The 19839-nt window shown below is 39.6% G+C and overlaps 1 protein-coding gene across 10 annotated transcripts in view; it reads right to left on the bottom strand.

The window, feature by feature from the left end:
* Positions 1 to 19839, bottom strand: part of SORCS1 (sortilin related VPS10 domain containing receptor 1) — a 462347-nt gene that overhangs the window by 121913 nt on the left and 320595 nt on the right. For all 10 annotated transcript variants that reach the window (XM_019725092.2, XM_019725090.2, XM_074339088.1 and 7 more), the window contains exon 6: positions 9735 to 9799. In XM_019725092.2, the coding sequence (XP_019580651.2) occupies positions 9735 to 9799 (65 nt within the window). The remainder of the gene's footprint in view (positions 1 to 9734; positions 9800 to 19839) is intronic.

Genomic DNA, 19839 nt, shown 5'->3' with positions numbered 1-19839 from the left:
GGATTTGAGCAGAGGAATAGAGGTTTCACTGCAAGACCAAGGCCTGCTTTCTAGGTAAACCCAAGTGGTCATTTGACCTCTTTGACCTCTGATCTGTAATGTGGGGATAAAGGAGAGGCATCTTGCCAGCGGCTGTGATTACTGAAGACCTCAATCATGAGAAGTATCCAGTCTAGTGCCTGGTTTGACTCTGCTCATATAATGGTGGCTGTAGTTGTTGTGGAAATGCTCCCTCCTTCATCACCAGTACTACTCACTGTGTCTCAAGGGAACTAACTGTAAAGTATACTGCAGACATTCCTACCTCAGACATTATCTTTCTTTATAGGCAATGTTTAGTTTGAGTTTTTTCTCTTTAAGTGATTTTTTAAAACACCATGAAAAATATTCTTGTATAATTAATAGATAACAAATATTCCATGCAGGCACTGTGACAGGAGTCAGGGCAGAACTGGAAAATAACCCGGATTGTGAGTAGGACCTGGAAGTCACCTTCATGTCCAGCACGCAGGACCAGCCACCTTGCAGCTATATTGTTTTGCAAGGACTCCCTCGTGTTGGAGCGATGTTCTAGGTCATAGCTCTATCTCGAAAATGCTGTGTACCTCTGAGAAGGTCATTTACCAAGCTAAACTTCAGACTTTTTCTCTGTATAATAAAGGCTATTAGAATTTTAGAACTAAAAAAAGGTGTTAAAAATCAGACTGTTACTTTAAGATCCGACAGGTCATTGAAACTTATTTTTTCCCACTCCTGCCCAAACAAAGCTCTGTGATGTTGCTGGTAAGTCTGTGTCTTCAGGGCTTCTTCTATGTCTAAACAGCACATTCATTCCTCGCTGAGATGCTCTGTTCATTCAGAGAGTTCCTCTGGTTTGAACTGCCTTTTCCTTTCCTGTTACCCTGTGCAAGTACTTCCTGGGCCTTCTTCTGTGGAGTTTTTCCCGAGGCGCAGGCAGACCTCTTCCTTCCCAGCATGTCTCCACTGACAGCAGCAGCAGAATTAGCATTAACCTCCAAAACAACCAGAGCACCTCTCCTCTGGGTCAGGAACTGGGTTAAATTGATCACGTGCTTTCTCTTTTATAACATTGCAAAAAAAAGGTAGTTTTCACAGGGGAAGAATTCAAGACTCAGGGATGAAATTTGTACAAGCCCGTATGCTAGTGAATGACAAAATGTATACATATATGACTCTATCATTCCATGGGGTGGGGACCCCATGGGAGGCCTCATGAGAAGCTGAGAAAAGCCTAGAAGGCTACTGAGAATATTCCAGAAAGAAGTACCGGACAAGAGCACAGAGGCATGAGAGAAAGACAGAGTGGGAGGTATGTTGGCCATCCTACCTGTCTGTTTTGTGAGAAAGGCACACTAGAAATCCTGAGAAAGGACACAGTTATCCATATGGTCACACCTAGTCATGAAACACTGAGAAGCACTTTTGCTCCAGTAACTTTCCCAAATGAATTTACAAAGAAGGGGGCGGGGGGAGACAGAGACAGAGGAAGAGAGAAGGACAAACAGTAGGGAAGAAAGAAGGAAGTGAAGCATGAATAAAAGTGGAAAGGAGAGAGGAAGGAAGGAAGGAAGGAAGGAAGGAAGGAAGGAAGGAAGGAAGGAAGGAAGGAAGGAAGGAAGGAAGGAAGGAAGGAAGGAAGGAAAGCAGTTTAGTGTGGAGGGGAGAAAATACACAGAATTTCTTATCCATGTTTTTTGGGGGAGGGGAGTACAATATTTCCTTAGATGTGTTTGCATGTAATATGACTGATTCTAGGATAAAGAGTCAGTTCAAGGGACTTCCTCTGAGACATGTGGGGAGGTTCAATTCACTCCATAACTTTCTATTTATCACCATCAATACTGAATATCAAACTTAGACCATGGTAGTTGTTCAACGAAGATCAGTAAGCACAATCCCTGCCTTCCATAGTGCAATAAACAAACAAACACAGATGACACATATGGCTGTCCTCTCTATATTCCAGCCACCTGGCCTGCCTGCTATACCTCAGCCATGCCAAGGATGCTCAAACTCCATATCCTTTGCATGTGCTATTCCATCTGTCTGGAATGCTCTCCCACCAGGAAGACATACAGCTCTCTCCCTTACTTCCACAAGGACTTGGCTCAAATATCAAATGCCACCTTATCAGAGATTCCTTCCATGACAGTCCCCTCCCCCTTAATCACTAGCTACTATCTACTCGCCCTTCTCTGCTTTGTTTTTCTTTCTAGAACTTATCACCATCTGACATTATGTATTGGTTTGTGATCTTCCCCCCGCCTCCCCAGCTAGAAGGTAAATTCTGTGAGCACAGGGTCTTTGCAACGTCCCCTCCTCCCCCTCATTCATGCTGTCTTCTAGAGAGCACCTGGCATAGCATACATGTCTAACAATATTTGTCGAGTGAATGAGTAATAGGTCTGGAGTGAGCCATAGCTGGCTTCAAATTCCATCCCTGAAGCAATAGGAAAAACATTTAATCATTGTAAGCCACATTTTCTCATAGTTAAAAGGAGGAAAATAACAATAGGCCCAACTTCCAAGAGTTAGTATACGTAGTCCAGCTGAAAAGTATCTCTTACAGGTGCACCAGGAAAATAACAGGAATATAATGCATGGCACTAGCGTCATTGTCGCTTGAGAACACCCAGGGCAAAAAGAGATGTTTAAGTAAGTGCCACTATCTTGATGGTGTTGACTTTTATTTAAAGCAGGAGTCAGAAGCATTAGGAATTTTCCAAACACTTGGTGCGGCCACACACACATATTATGTGGACTGGTGGGGCTGTGATCTGGGGTCCTGAGAATCCAACAGAAACCCAGACCTCCATCCTAGAATTAAGATGTGGGGATGACAAATTTTTCTTGTGCATCTCTGTCCTCCCATCCTCAGAAGGGGATGTAACAGCACAGACCTCCTCAGAGGTGGGTGGACACATAGGATGCAGGGGAAGTAGCACATAGTGGGGACAAAGAACCAAATCTGCAAGCAGCTCAGATGAGCCTGTGATTGCACTGTCGCTGTCAGGTTTTCCATTGCTGTGGGTGGAGGCCTTTGCTATCATTTCATGTCTTTCTGATGGTTTTCAGGGCTGTCTTTAGGCTACCAAATCAGAGAGGCCAAGTTGCAATCACTACTAGCTGAAATCTTCCGTAATATGGAAAATGGAGTCAACATGACACTGCTACAAAGAAAAGCAATGTACTAGGGGCTGCTTGATTTGGGATAGGAGGAGAGAGGTGAGAATGCATTTGATCAGTGTATTGGGAAGCGGTGGGAAGCTATCAGAATCTGAGGCTGAGCAGGAACAGAAGCTTCTAACCTCTTCCTGAGAAGATATTAATAAATTAACTGAAAAAAGGGCTATGAAATGTGGCGTCTAGTAATGTCATTTGGTACTCTAGTGATGGGACTTCGGCTGGCGTGGGGGTGGCAACTTTGATATTTTTTTTGATTTGTATATAAATGCCAGTGTCAGTCTTCTCTAGAACATTAAAGAGATACAATATCTTTTGGAAGTTCACTATAGAGGAGATACAAATAGCCAAGAAAAAGAAATAAAAATTCTTCACTTCATTCCTGATACATTAAGGATGCAAATTACCACAATAAGGATATGCCATGTTTTTTGCTCAGAAGATGGGTTATGTTTAAAAAATATTTTCATAATATCCTAGGTGACTGAGAGCTTGCAAACACTGACATTCTCATATAGTGAGGGCATACATTGATGCAACTATTTCAGAGGGAAATGTGAGCATCTCTACGAAAATTTACAACATACATACTCTCGGACCCAGGGTTTCAGTAATTTCTCTTTCAGCAGTGCATGCTACTTGTATAAGTTTCAATACTTACCAACCAAATAAGTAATATGTGTACATGTCGGCACTATTTCAAATAGCCAAATATCTATATATCTGTTAACAAGGACGATTACCTAAATCACAGTATAATGGAGTTCTATGTAGTGATTAGCCATAAAGTGGCTACATTTACATGTGTTGATATGGAAAGATTTTTAACTTGTTATTGGATTCACAAACACTGAATGTGGCATAAGAGTTTTACAACATAAATCCAAATAATTTTTGGAGAAATACAGAAGTATTCATACTGGGGATGCAGATGAAAGTCAGGGAGTGAGTTTCACTTTTCACTGGATACATTTTACTGCTTATCCTTTGTACTGTTGTCTCTACTCTTGTTGGTATAAAAGTAATAAACACTTAACATTAAAAACTCAAAACACCCCATTGCTGATTTTTTGAGGACTGGTGAGAACTGAGGCCTCTATCCCGTCCACAGTATTTTTTGCATATTATTGATACGTATACTGTTCCTGTTCCATATAGAAATTAGATTGGAGGGCTGGAAAATGGGAACTGGAAAGGAGGTGTCCAGTTTTCACCCAAGACCAGAATTAGCGGGATGATAGTTATATAAAGTTGAGAGTCTCCTTTTATTTCAGTTGTGAAGTGCTTGTTTAAGGTTTACTTCAGGAAGAGTTTTACAGCAATCTTTTTCACAGTTGGTTAAAGGGCTACCGTTGTATTTCCCTAATGAAAGAGATTAGTCCTTGGGCAAGTTGTTACAAGATTACCTACCCTTGCAAACAGACACTGAGACCAGTAATTGTGCATTTTGCCGGGTCCCCTGTCCTTGTTAGCATGGATCACCACCAGTACAGAAACATTCAAGTTACCAGGTAGGCCTTTCATTTTTACAAACAATAAATGTCAGACTTGGTACTGCTGGTTATTTTACAAGATGATGTTTACAGATGAGCATAAATACAGAACTATACACCCATGTGTAATTGCCCTGTGGAGAATTCTGATAAAAGTTGTGTCCTTTTCCTCCAAAAGCATACACACACACATACACACACACATATGTATATATATGTGTGTTTATACACGTACACACACACACACGTATATGATTTTGCCTGGCCTGAGTATAAAAAAATGAGATTTTCTCAGTATCATATCCTCTTTCTCTCACTATATACATATATATATATATATATATATATATATATATATATATATATATACATACATGTATATATGTATATATATGTATATGTGTATGTGTGCGTGTGTGTGTGTATACCATGTTTTCCCAAAAATAAGACCTAGCTGGGCAATCAGCTCTAATGCGTCTTTTGGAGCAAAAATTAATATAAGACACGGTCTTATTTTACTATAAGACCAGGTCTTATGTAATGTAATATAATATAATGTAATATAATATAGTATAGTATAGTATAGTATAATGTAATATAATAATATAATACCCGGTCTTATATTAATTTTTGCTACGAAAGGCATATTAGAGCTGATTGTTTGGCTAGGTTTTATTTTTGGGGAAACACTGTACACACACACACACACAAACATACACACACACATATATACATATATATGGTGGCACAAAATTTCAGGGCATTAGGGAACTTTTTATGCTCACCCATTAGCCCTGCAGGCCTCCACAGACCCTATGGTAAAAGGCCCTTCTTTAAAAATACGTGCTTACACAGTGACACACACATATTTATTAAGTCAATAAATATTAAATATGTCAGGCTCTGAGCTATGATTTGTATATAGAATCAAAATTAAATAAGATAAAACTTGTTACAAAGCTTTTAATCCAACAGTTGGTCAACATTTTCTCTGTAACTATACACATTATATACACATACACAAATATGCCTATATTAGGTAAATCAATAGGTAAATGCAGGTTTCCATTTTACTGTTTTGATATACCAGGTAGCAGTTTTAATGTACTGGGTGCATACAATGCATGGACACGCTTTCTCTCTCTCTCTCTCTCTCTCTCACACACACACACACACACACACACACACACACACATACATATGCGTGCACGCATGTGTGCGATACAGAAACAGTAAAATCTTTGTTTTCTAGATGAGGACCTGTCAATTTGTCCTCAGTTGAATGCAGGGGACAATAACAAATGGCACACTCAATAAATATGTTCAAAATTTTCCAATAATATTTCCTGTGATTGATTGTAATTGAGGTTGTTCTCTTCAGCTTGCCTCCCAAGGCAGAGAGGTAATACAAGAAAAAATAACATCCTTGTCACAGTTGTAAACTACAAGACATCCAGATTTCACAGCACAATTGGCAAGAAACGTCTATGCCAGTCATAGACCCTCATAGCAAAAGATTTCCAGAGCTCATCTTCTTTCAAATGTGGAGACTTCAAATGAAACAAAACATAATTATAAAATATCATCTAGGGAAATTTGAAATGTGACTAAAACTAAACTTTGAATAAGAAACCCAGATAAATACTGGAAACCCACCCCATGGGGATGAGCCAAATAAACTAGTGAGGAATTTTTCTGTGTTAAATGTCTGTGCCTTGGCTACAAAATTCCGAAACTTATTAAAATCAGGAAAAAAAAAAACCTGTTCAAAGAAAAAAACTGTAATATTATTTTTGCATGTATCTGACCTAGAAGATAAACAATGGGCTTCATATACTTAAATTGTGTACTAAATAATAAGAAAGGGATTGAAAAACAAGAGGGATCTCAATTAGGGAATGGAGAAAGAGACAACTTATAGATATTAGAATTCTTGGAGCCTGATTTTGATAAATACACTGTCAACTACATTTGTTAACACTTTACTATTCTGAGCTCTCTGGGCTCTTTCCTTTCCTCCTCCTCCTCTCTGTTTCTTATACCTGGAGCTAAGGAGAGAGAGGGAGGGAGAGAGAGAGAGAGAGAGAGAGAGAGAGAGAGAGAGAGAGAGAGAGAGAGAGAGAGAATATGATACTGAGAAAAATCTCATTTTTTTACACTGTCAGGTTGGGCATTATACTTAGATCCTTTGTTTCAATTGGTAGGTAATGTTTTTTTTGTTGTTTTTTTTTGTTTTTGACAGGGATAACTTTTCAAATTAAATCCCTTTATTGAATTTTCACTCTCGGATAGTTTCTGAAGATGCTGCCTTTGCAAAAAAGTAAAACAAAATAAATAAAATTAGAACTGATGTATTTCATGCCTTGTGTAAGCTGAGTCGGAGATGACAGTTTGGCATTATCAACCTCCATGCCTGCAGGGAGCACAAGAATAATGTTGGGTGAAAAAAAAAAAAAATGTGCAGGTCAGGGAAAGTGATGGCCTTGTTGTTTTCAGGATATGGGATTATATGCATTAAATGCCAGAAGCGAGAATGCAGCATCGTCCCCAAAAGCTTGAAAAAGAAAGCATTCTAGGATGCTACCAATTCTATCCAGAGCTTCCTAAACAAGGGGTGTAGTCATGGGAGACGACCCTCAAGCTCTTTCATTTGTTTTTCATTATGGGACTTTGTTGCTTTAAGCATGTTTCACAGACCAGCATCATCAGCTTCACCTGGGAGCTTGTTAGGAATGCAGACTCTCCCGCCCCTACTGAGTCAGAATGTACATTTTAACAAGGTCCCTGGGTGGGCCGAATGCATGTTAAAGTTTGAGATGCGATGCTCTAAAATTTTCAGACAACCTGGCAAGTGAGGTTAGGTAGCCAGCTGGCAACTCTGACGCTTGGTCAACTATGCATTCATTCATTCGATAAATATTTATTAAGCTCTATTTACTCATACATGTGGACACTGTGGCATGTGCTGGAGACACAATATTGAACAAAGAGCGACATGGCCCCTATACACATAGCACTTACAGACCGGTGGAGAGAAAAAGCTGTGATCAAATAATCATGTAAATGGAATGTGTAATTTCCAAGTGAGATGAGCACAATAAAGAAAAAGAATAGAGTTGGATGAAAGCAAAGAAAATGAGAAACTGGTTTAGATTGGGAGTTCAAGACTTCCCTAAGACATAATACTTTCCCTGATTTTGTTATGATTCAATGGTTCTGTTGGGTGCTGTCTTTGGGAAGAGCTGGGTAAAAATTACAGGAGGACTATTTTTTTGCAACTTTTATGTGAGTCTAAAATTATTTCAAAATAAAAAAGTTAGATAAAATAGAAATGGATGCTTACCCTGAATCTGAACCATCCATGGGGATTAATTACACTGAATTGGTCAGGGGAGGGGAAAGAGAGGAGAATATTCCAGGTAGGGGAAAGAACAGGTATCAGAGTCTTACTCCAAGACAGACAGAGAACACTGGATGCTCCAGAAATTGAAAGCGCTCAAAGCAGACTCAAAGGCCTGTAGGCAAGGAGTGAACAGGACAAGGTGAGATGAGACTGAGGAAATGGGCAGGCACCAGGTTATGTTACAGCTATATGTAAAGGTTAGAATTCAGTGGAAGGTTGCTTTTTATCATCAGAGCAATGGGAGTAAATCAAAGCTCTAAACAGATGACATGATTACTTCTGCCTTAGGAAAAGGCTGCTCTCTCTCGTCATTGCTTAGTAAGCACTGGACCTTGGGATCCCAGATAACTTAATCGGCTCCAGGGCAACGGAGGCATCTCCACCTGAAAGAAGGCCATTGAAGGGATGGGAAAGAAGCTCTACTATTGGGAGCATTCTGTGTCAGGCACAGTGGGCATATGGCATATGGCAGCCCTGCTTGCGTTTATAAAGAAAGAAGGAAGTAGTCAGCTTGGACCCTGATCTGTCCTTCCACGGAATCTGCCATATATTCATTCCCCAAAGGGGAAGTGAGACCTGTAGAGATAAAAAATCTCATGGTGCGTGCACAGTAGTGAAGTAGATGTGGTTTCTGGAGGGCTGGGTTGCAGGGGTGACCGGTGACCTTTTAGTTGTAAGCTTGTAAAGTACAGGTATTGTCTGCCTTTGAGCTCAGAAGACTGAGGGCAAGAAGGCACACGTGACATGGGTGAGGGAGGTTTTGAACTATGAGGGACATTTTTGACACAGGGAATGTCTTGATAATTAGATTATTCTCTGGCTCAGTGCTGGACAACCTCTAACAGCCTCATTGCTCTGTGGTAACTGATAGTCCATTCTCTTTCTCTCCTCTGTACTTGAGATATCTTTCTTCCCCATCTTGTCTCTCCCCAACTCTTTTTCTTGTATACATTTTCCCTTTTTCTTTCATCCTTTTCCCCTTTGGTGTCCAATCTTAGGTCTAGCAGTACTCCCTCAACTACGTAGGCCTTCTAGAGATCCTCAGGACCAAAGAAGGAGAAGAAAACTTATGTACTTATTGTGTAAACATATTACTTAAATTTTCTGTGCCTTGGTTTCCTCATCTGCAAAAGGAGAGTAACAACCTACAAATTGTTGTGAGAACTGTGATACAGTACATAAAGCACTAGTGCTCAGTAATGTTAGCTACTAGAGGACTCAGTACTATTAACTTATTTAATTTACAGTGAAGAAGCTATGGCATAAAGAGTTTAAGTAGATGTTTCAATGTCACACAGTGACGTTGAAAAGCTGCCTTGGATGACGTCTGATAAACAAACAAACAAACAAAGAAACACAATCAACTGGAAAAATAAATCAAAACAAAACAACAGCAAGAAAAACAAAACACTGTGGAAGTAAAAAGGATTTTGAATTTTCTCATTGCCTAGAAAGAAAAACACCTTGATTCGATGAGAGTTGTTGAAAATTATTAAGATAATTCTGAATTGCTAAGAACAGGAGAAGTCCTCGTGCCCAAATGACGTGGATTATTGCCACTGACTTCCCTGAACGTGGTTTATGGCAGATAAAACTAACATCACTATGGACTGTGTGCAAAATGATTTACTTACGACCATCCGCAGTTCTGGCCTCAAGATGCACAAGATCTGGTTCTTTGTTTGATCCCATCATGGACCTAAAACATGGAGAAACATGGAAAGGAACATCAACATTAGTGACTTCACATGCGCCTTCAGGCAATTCAGTGGAGCCCACAAACTATTAATGTCCATGGGATTCTAAAACCACTAACCCTGGACTATATCTACTGTCTTTATTTATAGAGCCTGGCAGTAAAATTTACACTTCAAATAAAAACAAGAAAGAAACCTTTATTTGATGAAGTCCAGACTTAACTCTGGCAAGGATACTATGTGTTACTAGCTTGCAAATAAGTTCTGCCCAGGACATATGTGTCCTCTTGCAATGATCTCACTGACAGTATATTAAACTTTCAAGACTTATCAGGCAGATGCCAGACAGGTTGTTTTAGCTGAGTGACTTGAAGAGTGATCACACAGAAAACCGATCTAATTAATTTTTTCATTTGAAATTTGCAGAACTACCTACTACTACACTATGAACTACGAATAAGCCATGGGAACCAACCAGTATGCAGTGGCCAGTACAGTAAAGAGTGACCACTGCGTGTTGCTGAGCCAGTGAGAGGGGAAAATGCACATGCCCTTCTCCATGCTATGTGCCTGGAACTGCATGAGTAGGTAAAATAAATGCCTATTTAAAATGCCTGGGAGGCACATATTATTGAGTGTAATGTTGCAGTGAGCCATATTAAATAGAAAATAATTATTGTGTTACATAAATGATGCGGGCGATCGTACGCTATCTCTAAGACTTCTGTACAGAAAGATTAATTAAAATGGGGACCAACTATAATTTGTTTTCATCAGGATTTGCAGAACTTTCATTTGTTTCATTTCTACATGGAAATAGCCGCATGCCTCAAAACAGGGCTGAGCCACTCAGTGCAACCATCAAATCCATGTGAGAAGATGCAAATATGAAAAGCACTGCTCACAGCCAGGACTCGGGATGGGACATGAAACCCTGCCTGATGGATTCCACCTCACTTTGCTGCCCCATCTCCTGGCACTCCGAAAGAGTTGCCATTCCCTGAAAGTGCCCGTTTGCTTCCTAAGCCCTTTGTAAAGTTTGGGGAATTTCTCTCTTCAGTTTAAAATGCTTGTCTCCAGCTTCATCTAATTTTCTTTGACTCTTATTTTAAGATACAACTAAAAAGTCACTTCCCTCATTAAATATTTCCCAGTTACACCAGGAAAATCATTCTCCTCCTACCAACAAATATTTATTTTTTTATATATAAATCCTGTAAAAGCTTGTTATAAATAATTGTTTTTGTGTTTTTGGGGGTCTTTCCCTAAGTAAAAGCAGTCCCTTCCTGAACATGCACACACACACACACACACACACACACACACACACAAACTGACAGCTACTGCAAATATACATATACTAAAATAAGATCGGGTAGAATAGAATAGAATAGAATAGAATAGAATAGAATAGAATAGAATAGACCCGGTCTTATATTAATTTTTGCTCCAAAAGATGCATTAGAGCTGATTGTCCGGCTAGGTCTTATTTTCGAGGAAATACGGCATATGTATACGTCTCTATATATATATATATATACATATATATGTGTGTGTGTGTATATATATATATATATATATATACACACACACACATACATACATATATATATACACATACATACACACACACATATATATATACAGTGCTTAAGCTAAATGAAAAAAGGAAGGAAGGAAGGGAGGGAGGGAGGGAGGGAGGGAGGGAGGGAGGGAGGGAGGGAGGAAGGGAGGGAAGGGAAGGGAAGGAAGAAAAGGAGGAAGGCAGGGGCAGAGGGAAAGAGGGAGGGAGGGAGAGTGTATAATTGGTCTGTGAGCTCTTTGAAATAAGTCAATTAATCATTGTCCTAAGGGCATTCCCAGAACTCTTCTTATTTGAACTCATTTTCCCAGCTCAAAGAATCTGAAACCTAGATAGCTTAGTTTCTCTTCATCTTAAAAAATAACACGTCTCCTTAAGGCCCTATTATCACTGTCAGTAAGTTTTCTCTGATTGATACATGGCCTGAAATTCAGTCTATGCTCCAAACATTAAACCCTGCTTTGTTCTCCCAGGAGGCAGAAATGCTCTAATAAGGTTTTATCATTTCCCCCAAAGAGAGAGAGGACATGCACTACATATTCTACATCATTGGACTCTGAATACAGGTACATGGTGACACTGTCACCACCGTTGCAGTTAAGTAATGTAGCAACTGTTTGTATAGGGACCATGGCTCTCCATTTCCCCACACTGAAGTGCTGATTGGATCTACAGGTGACCTCTTCTGACATGGCCACAGTCATGCGCATTGTAAAAGAAAACAAGCTCCCTGACAACCCTCAAACTAGAAAGCTCAGCAGTTAACTGGGTTTTACAAATTAATACTGGGTGGTTAGTTAAACGGTGTTCACCTCCCACCTTGCTTGCTGTGAGTTTCTTTCTTGAAATGAGTTGCACCTATTATTTCCAGAAGATTGGCATGCCAGAAACACAGTGTTGAAACTAGCACGCAAACTTATCTGCTTGGCTTATGGTTTGTGTCAATGGGAGGCAAAGTGATTACTCTGCATCCAATTGCATCGTTTCAAGTGCTCATGGCCCCAAATCAATAATAGCAGTTGTCTCTTAGGATCTTTTGTTCTCTCTAAATGCAGGAGCTGTTGTTTCAAGTGACAGTTCCCTCTTATCAACTAATGAAAAGAAATAGGGACAGAAGAGAGTCCTTTGTTTCTCTCAAGTCTACTATGCCTAGCCAATGGCCTTAGCCTGCCTAATCCCTCACCCCCCATCTACAGTAAAGCAACTGCAACAACAAAATAAAACTTTAAAGTCAAACCACAGTGTTTCCAACAATTTTTATTTGCTGATGTGCTCGCCCCTTTTCCTCATGGTCTGGGAGTACCTCTAGATCTGAAGTCACAATAGAGGATTATTGCTGCTTTTACGTTGTAGCACTGGTGAATTCTCAAGAGCAGAAACCAAACAATGCCAAATGTCTGTGGGGGTGTTGGTTTTAATGGTCCTGTCTGTCACTGACCAGACATCTTTCAGAATCACGTCACTACAGTTTATTCACAGTGTATGATTCTCTAGCTCCTTTATACATTTCAGATAGAACTGTGGAGTTAGGTGATTTTCTGTGTGTTTTAAGACCAACTGTTGTACTTGATGAGGTTGATGATGATGATGATGATGATGATGATGATGATTGATGGTTGCCAAGGGCTGGGGGAAGGAGGAAATGGGGACAGGATGGTAAAAGGGTACACATTTCCAGTTATAAAATGAATAAGGTCTGAGGATGTAAGGTATGCGTACATCCTGGTGACTACAGTTGATAATGCTGTGTAGTATAATTGCAATTTGCTAAGGGGGTAGAACTTAAGAGTTCTCTCACACTCACACGAAAAGGTAAATATGTGAAGTGGTGAATGTGGTAACTCAATTGTAAAATGCCTTTCACAACGTACACATATATCAAATAATCGCATTGTACACTTTAAATATAGTACAATTCTATTTGCCGATTACACCCCAATAATGCTCAAAAAATAATAAATCAAAGAAAAACAGCATATACATAAAATTTAATTCAGAATGTTATTTTGATGATATTATTTTCAGAGAGAGATCTCAAGAGTGGTTTCAAGTATCTCTAGCCAGTTATGTAAGTACTCCTGACTTCCGGTATTCAGCACAAGGGGTTGGGCACACTTGCTTTATGATTTTAGCTTGCCCTGTACTCATCCCGGTCATGGTTCCTAATGGTTTGCTGGATCTCTTTGCATACATCCTTCTTCTATTTCTGAGATCCCAAAAGGCAGATGCTTGTTTTTTGTTTTTTGTTGTTTTACCAGTAAATTGTCTGTGATTACCAGAGCATAAAGGAAAAAACGTTTCCTCAATAAATACATAGACATAATTTTTACACTGGTCAGTATTTACTATATATCTGATATATTGAGTTGTTTAATTCTGGGACTCAGAAAGAACCTCTCTATAAATACGAGAGGAAAAATTTGGGGCCAGGGTCCTTTAATTATATAAAAAGGCAATAGATGGCTGTATCTTGTATATCTTTATATTGTTTTAATGCCTAATTTGGCAAATGAATTCGCTTCTTGAATTGAATTTCACAGAAGGGAAGAGAAGTCTTCAGGCCTTTGCACATACTTGTGTCTCTGCCTAGAAATCCCTCCCACCCTCGTTCTGCCTTGCTAACACTTACAGTCTGTGGCTCAGCTACAGATAAGTAGAGTTGAGAATAGGCTTCCTGCGAGGGGTGGCACTTAAGCTAAGCTGGTTCACTTTTGACACTTCCAGAGCTATGAGCATACATTTGCATAGCATAAATGAGGCCATGTTTCAATTGGTGACTCACTGCCTATCCTTCTTATTGACAGACAAGCTCAAACGTTTCTGTATTTCCATGCCAAACACGATGCATGCCATGTATAGATATTCAATAAATGTTTACTGAATGTTTCTGGATAAAGAAATACACAACCAGCCATATCAGTCATGATTTATCAATTTATCTGTATATGTGACATTTGGCAAGGTACTTAACATCTCTGTACTTTGATATTTTTCAATGTATAAAGTGAGGCTAAAATAAGTTTTCCTAGAATATGAATCTTAAAGTACTTAGCAGATTCCTGGCACATAGCAAAGGCTCAGAAATGCAGCTGATTTCTTTCTTTCTCTCTCTCTTTCTCTCTCTCTTTCTTTCTCTCTTTCTTTCTTTCTTTCTTTCTTTCTTTCTTTCTTTCTTTCTTTCTTTCTTTCTTTCTTTCTTTTCCTTCCTTCCTTCCTTCCTTTTCTCTTCTTTCTCTTCTTTCCCTTTTTTATTTTAGGAGATAGATAGAGAATAATAACACTCATCTCAAAATTAAAATTAATGTTGGTAATAAAAGCTTCTTGGGATATCATGGGTACCACATTAGCAGAAATGATTCATCATCATAAATCAATAAACAAAGAAAAAAGACTCAACAGCTCAGAGAGATGGAGTACCTGAATAAATAAAAGCATTTATTTATTCAGCGAAACATTTCAATGCTCCATTATGTGTTAAGAACAAGAACTAGAGATCTGCCCTTAGGAGCTTAGAGCTGTAGAAGAGTATGATAATCCAATGAGAGGAGGGTTTTCATACTCAAGGTGCTCTTTGAAGACATAGGAGAACTGTCCTTTCACTGCAAATAGAAACCTGGGGGAATGGGAAGGTATAGTAGGAAGTTTTTAGAGAAAATGCAATAACATGGTCAAGAGATAGAGGGGCTAGACTAGCATTCTATTTAGAGATAAATACCAGGTAAAATGGTCCTAGGTCAGAGAAGGATGACCCATACAGGCATCTACTAGTAATTCAAAGTAGAGTAGTAGAAGATAAAATAAAATGTTAGGCAGGGACCCAATCATGAAGCACTGCGTGAATCATGCTACGGCTTTGTATTTGATACTAAAAGTCATGGACGTGATGCCACTGAAGCAAGTTAAATGTGTAAGTATGTAAGTAGCTGAAAAGAAGAACCTATGTTCCCATTTATCTCTCTTCCCAACTGAAGTACAAGTTAAAGGACCTCAGGCCATGCTAGATACAGCTCTGTTGCAAAAGCAAGACAGAGCCAGCCTCATGCATCTACACTTCCAGTATCTTCAGTTGGTGTTCACGTTTAGGAGGCATCTTTGACTAAAACCTAAGGATTACCAAAATTAATCCTTTGGTAATGGATTAATGCAAATAAAACAGCCCCTCCCTGACACAGTGTATTGTACTGCTAGCAACGCATCAGCCTTCTGAAATACAATCAGCTAAATGCAGCCTCTGTACACATTTCCTACAGAGAAACTCAGAGATGTCACTAGTTTATCATTCTCCTGGCATTTTGTCTGAATTTATACCAGCTTAATAGAGTGCTCCATAAATGCTGTGGAGCCACAAAATGTCCTGATAGAGATAACCACAGATCAAGTATTAAAATATAAACACTGTGACAGGATGACAACTATTTATTCAGATTTAGATTTGCAGTGAATGGCACAGGGAGGGAGAAGGCGAGATCTGAGAAGGAACCCAGGCTGGGACACCGCCTTCCTCTTTTATGTTTTAGATGGAGTATTCTTGTTCCAACAGATTCTCTCCACAAGCAAAGCCCACTGAAGCAAGTGGTCCTGTCTGCTACAGATGGAAGAAACAAAGTGCCAGCAGGTATTAGTGGCAGGGTACCCCGATTTCCTCCTCTGCAGTCAAGGGTTTCCCCTTCACCTGTCAGTACAGTTAGGCTCTCAAGACACACATCACCAGGAACGTCCTGGCTAATGCTGAAACTTGTATTCTTGAACAGAGCAGCTTAGCCTGAGGTCTCACCTGCCCATACAGGATAAATGGGCTTGGAAAAATAAAAGGCAGCCTGACGGTATCATTTTGACCTCTCCCTAAGACTTAGAAGCATGCTTTCTTCCTTTCTTTTCTCCATACTGGCACACTGGTTTCCCAGAAACAAAGGTCGCTACTACAAATAACGAATAGACAGACAAATACAAATTATGCTTAGTTTTTTGAACACCTAATGGCTCCGGACAATCAGCATGGCCAACATCCTTAAACTGATCAAATTCTGCATTGTGTCATCCTGACTCCTTGAGCCAGAAGCCTGGCTATTAGTTATATGAGAAGAGAGAGAAAGAGGGAGTGAGGGAAGGTGTGGGAGGGAGGGAGAGAGAGAAAGAGAGAGGAAGGAAAGCAAAGCAAGGAGTGGGTGTCTGACCCTCTGATCCAGAATGAAGGAATACATAAATCTCAGGCCGCTTGTGGGAGGTAAGAAAGCTTGTTGCACAAAGTCCTTGACAGAACACAAGGCTGAAAGTTTAAAACGCAAAGCTGAGAAACAAACATCTCTCCAGACATCAAAATGACCAGGTCTAAAGTGGTCAGACAAACCATTCTGCTGCAGTGCTCCCCTCTACGTCCCCACTTTCCCTTTTTCTAAAGTTAATGGTTTTGCTTCTTACACCATTGCTTGCATTTCCTGTTTCCTTCTTATTTCTCCCCTTTTATGGCCCCTCCCACCTTTCTTTTAGTTGTTTCCTGAATACAGATGAGGGGATCTAGAAAGACACCAGTGAGTATGACCAGATCACCAGTCTGATCCCCAAACAGAAATCATAGTGCCAGTGAGATACAGAGGGATGTAATTAACATGATCACAGAGTTTTGGGATTGAGGTAAAACAGGAGCTCACAATATATTTTATAAGGTTTCTATTTATCTTTTTAAACTTTAGTGGTATCATACGCTATGTATTTTTAGCAACTTGTTAATTTTATTCAATAAGACATCTTGGAGACCATTCCATGCCAGAACATGAATTAATTAGATACATCTCTAATTACTGTATTGAAATATATTAAATAAAAATACCCAATTTATCTAAATATTGTATATTGATTAACACAAAGCAAAAATGCCTATAAATGGAAAAATTGCTATTGGAAATGCACATTCAAAATTTATAATGGTGGCCACCACTAACAGGTTTTGGAATTGCGGGTGACAGTCAAAGGGATGATTGTCCTTATCAGTAATTTAAAAAAACTCATACAAGGCAGGTGTATTTATGCATTACTCTTAAATCTATACTATTAATAAAAACAAGAATACTTATTTAGTCTGGAAAGGAAAGTTTAAGAGGAGACATAATCAATGTATGCAAATCACAAAGGGATAGAGAGAAGAGATGAGTGAAGTGTATGTGAGGCGAAGATCTGGAATTTTCTCAAACCTCAGGATACTGATAACTAAGAGTGCTACGAAGGCTAAAACTATCAAAGAGTTGTGGCAATGAAAAACAATGCTGAGGACACCAGGAGGTGTGTGTTTGTGTTGCTCTTAAATTGAGACTGAGAGGAAGAAGGTGTGGTGGTCTTGCTTGAGAGTCCAGGGGCCAAATGAGTGGACAGAACCTCCCCACTTTCCCATTCTTTCTATTTCCTTTTAGGGCAATGAACTTCAGAGTAGAGGGTAGAGAAAATAGGAATGTAAAGGAATTGAAAACTGAGCGTTTTTCTGCCGGAGACAATCCGACCTAGAGAAATTATATTGCATAAGAGAATTCCAAGGACAGCAATCTTCACAAATTTGGAACACATCAAGCAAGGAGGAAAACAAAAAAATAGCACATGCCCGATATATGACACTAGTTAGAAGTTGTCAAACTGCAGTAGAGTACTTACATATTTACTTAGAAAATATAGATAAAATACAAACTAAAATAGGAACAAAACAATCAGATTCTCATATTTTGTCCCCGCATCTCAATAAAGCATCTTATATGCGCCCTGGATGCCACTGCAGGTAACTCACCATGGAGAGTATTGATCCAGACAGGATTCCCGGGGTATCCTTAATACTTAACACTCAACAGGGCAAATAGCAGAACATCAATCAAATTTTTTAGTGAGTAAATAAATGAATGAATTCAACAAATATTTACTGAACACCGACGACATGCCAGTGGTCATCCTAGGAGCTGAGGGCTTAGCAGTGAATAAAACGGAGGAAAATCCTTGCCCCTCATGAAGCTTATATTTCAATAGAGAATACAGGTGTGTATAAATATACAATACATCAGGTGGTAATGTTTCTTGAAAGTTGTGCAGGAAAAAAAATACTTATAGGCATGAATATGAAGTTTAAGGGGCTTTAACTCCATCAAGGAAACTATTGTCATTGTCATATGGTGTTAACCAATGGATGGTATATATATTTGAAGTGAGGGATGAATGTCATATACGTCCTGTGAGGCTGTGCCCTTGTTGATGTCCTGCTCATCAACTGTCAACAACTTGGATAACGATACATATTGTGTGTCTAGAAAATTCACACATGACACAAAAATTAGGGGAAAAAATAATGGCGAAGTAAGAGAAAGACTTCGAGTAAGTGCTAGCTCTGAAAGCCATTTACCTGCCTAAGGGCATGCAGCTAACAAATGATACAATCAGATTGGAAGCTCGGCGTTTTAATTTCTCTCCATGTACCATCTGTAGAAAGGATGATGAGGAGGAGGAAGATGATGATGATAATATTGCTGTGAGAAGTAAAGGTCAACGGTATGAATTAAGGGATCCCTTAGAGATAAAAGGTCTGCTAGAGATTAACCAGCACAAACCCCTCATGTCACAGTTAAGGAAACCAAGTCTTCAGGAGAGCAAGTGCCTTACCCAAGGTCACATCACTAGATAGTGTCAAGTTTGGAGCTACTAACCCAGGTTCTTGACTCACGCCAGTAATCCTCCTTATGAAAAAAAACAAAAATCCCTTTTCTTTTTACCGCCTTGTGTCTCAAGAAAGATAGTGTTAACTTAGAAGGCAGTGTGTGTGTGTGTGTGTGTGTGTGTGTGTGTGTGTGTGTGTGTGTTACACTAAGAAGATAAGTATAAATAATGGGGAAACTTCAGGCATTTTGACTTCCTGCAAGGATTATGTGTTGCTATGGTCTGAATATTTGTGTCTCTCCAAAATTTGTATGTTGAAACTTAACCTCCAAGGTGATGGTAATATTAGGTAGTGGGGCCTGTGGGAGATGGAACCCTCACGAATGAGGCTAGTGACCTTACAAGAGAAGCCAGAGAGATCCCTCACCCCTTCTGCCATGTGAGGACACACTGAGAAGGTAGCTGTCTAAGACTCAGAAAAGAGCCTGCATCAGGATTCTGCCATGCTGGCACTCTGATCTCAGGCTCTCAGCCTCCAGAACTGTGCGACAGAAACTTCTGTTGTTCACATGCCCCCCAATCTGTGGTATTTTCTCATAGCAGCCCAAACGTACTAAGATGTATGTTGGCAATTAGGGTAGCATGGTCGAGGCAGATCTGAGAGTTCCCTGTCCTAGTGATTGGAAACAAACCGGATATTTAGTTGAGATCCTCAAATATCAGGGCTCATAAATCTGAAAGTGGCTTTTCTGTATCTACTTGCAAAAGACCAATAAATTCTGTCCCTTCTCAGTCACACAGTGTTAGTCTCCACACTGGATGGCCAGGTCCCTGGCC

This window comes from Rhinolophus sinicus, linkage group LG07 (assembly GCF_036562045.2).
Source record: "Rhinolophus sinicus isolate RSC01 linkage group LG07, ASM3656204v1, whole genome shotgun sequence".
Classification (NCBI taxonomy): Eukaryota; Metazoa; Chordata; class Mammalia; order Chiroptera; family Rhinolophidae; genus Rhinolophus; species Rhinolophus sinicus.
The sequence above is the reverse complement of the archived record's forward strand: the minus strand, read 5'-3'. Positions and strand labels throughout refer to the sequence as shown.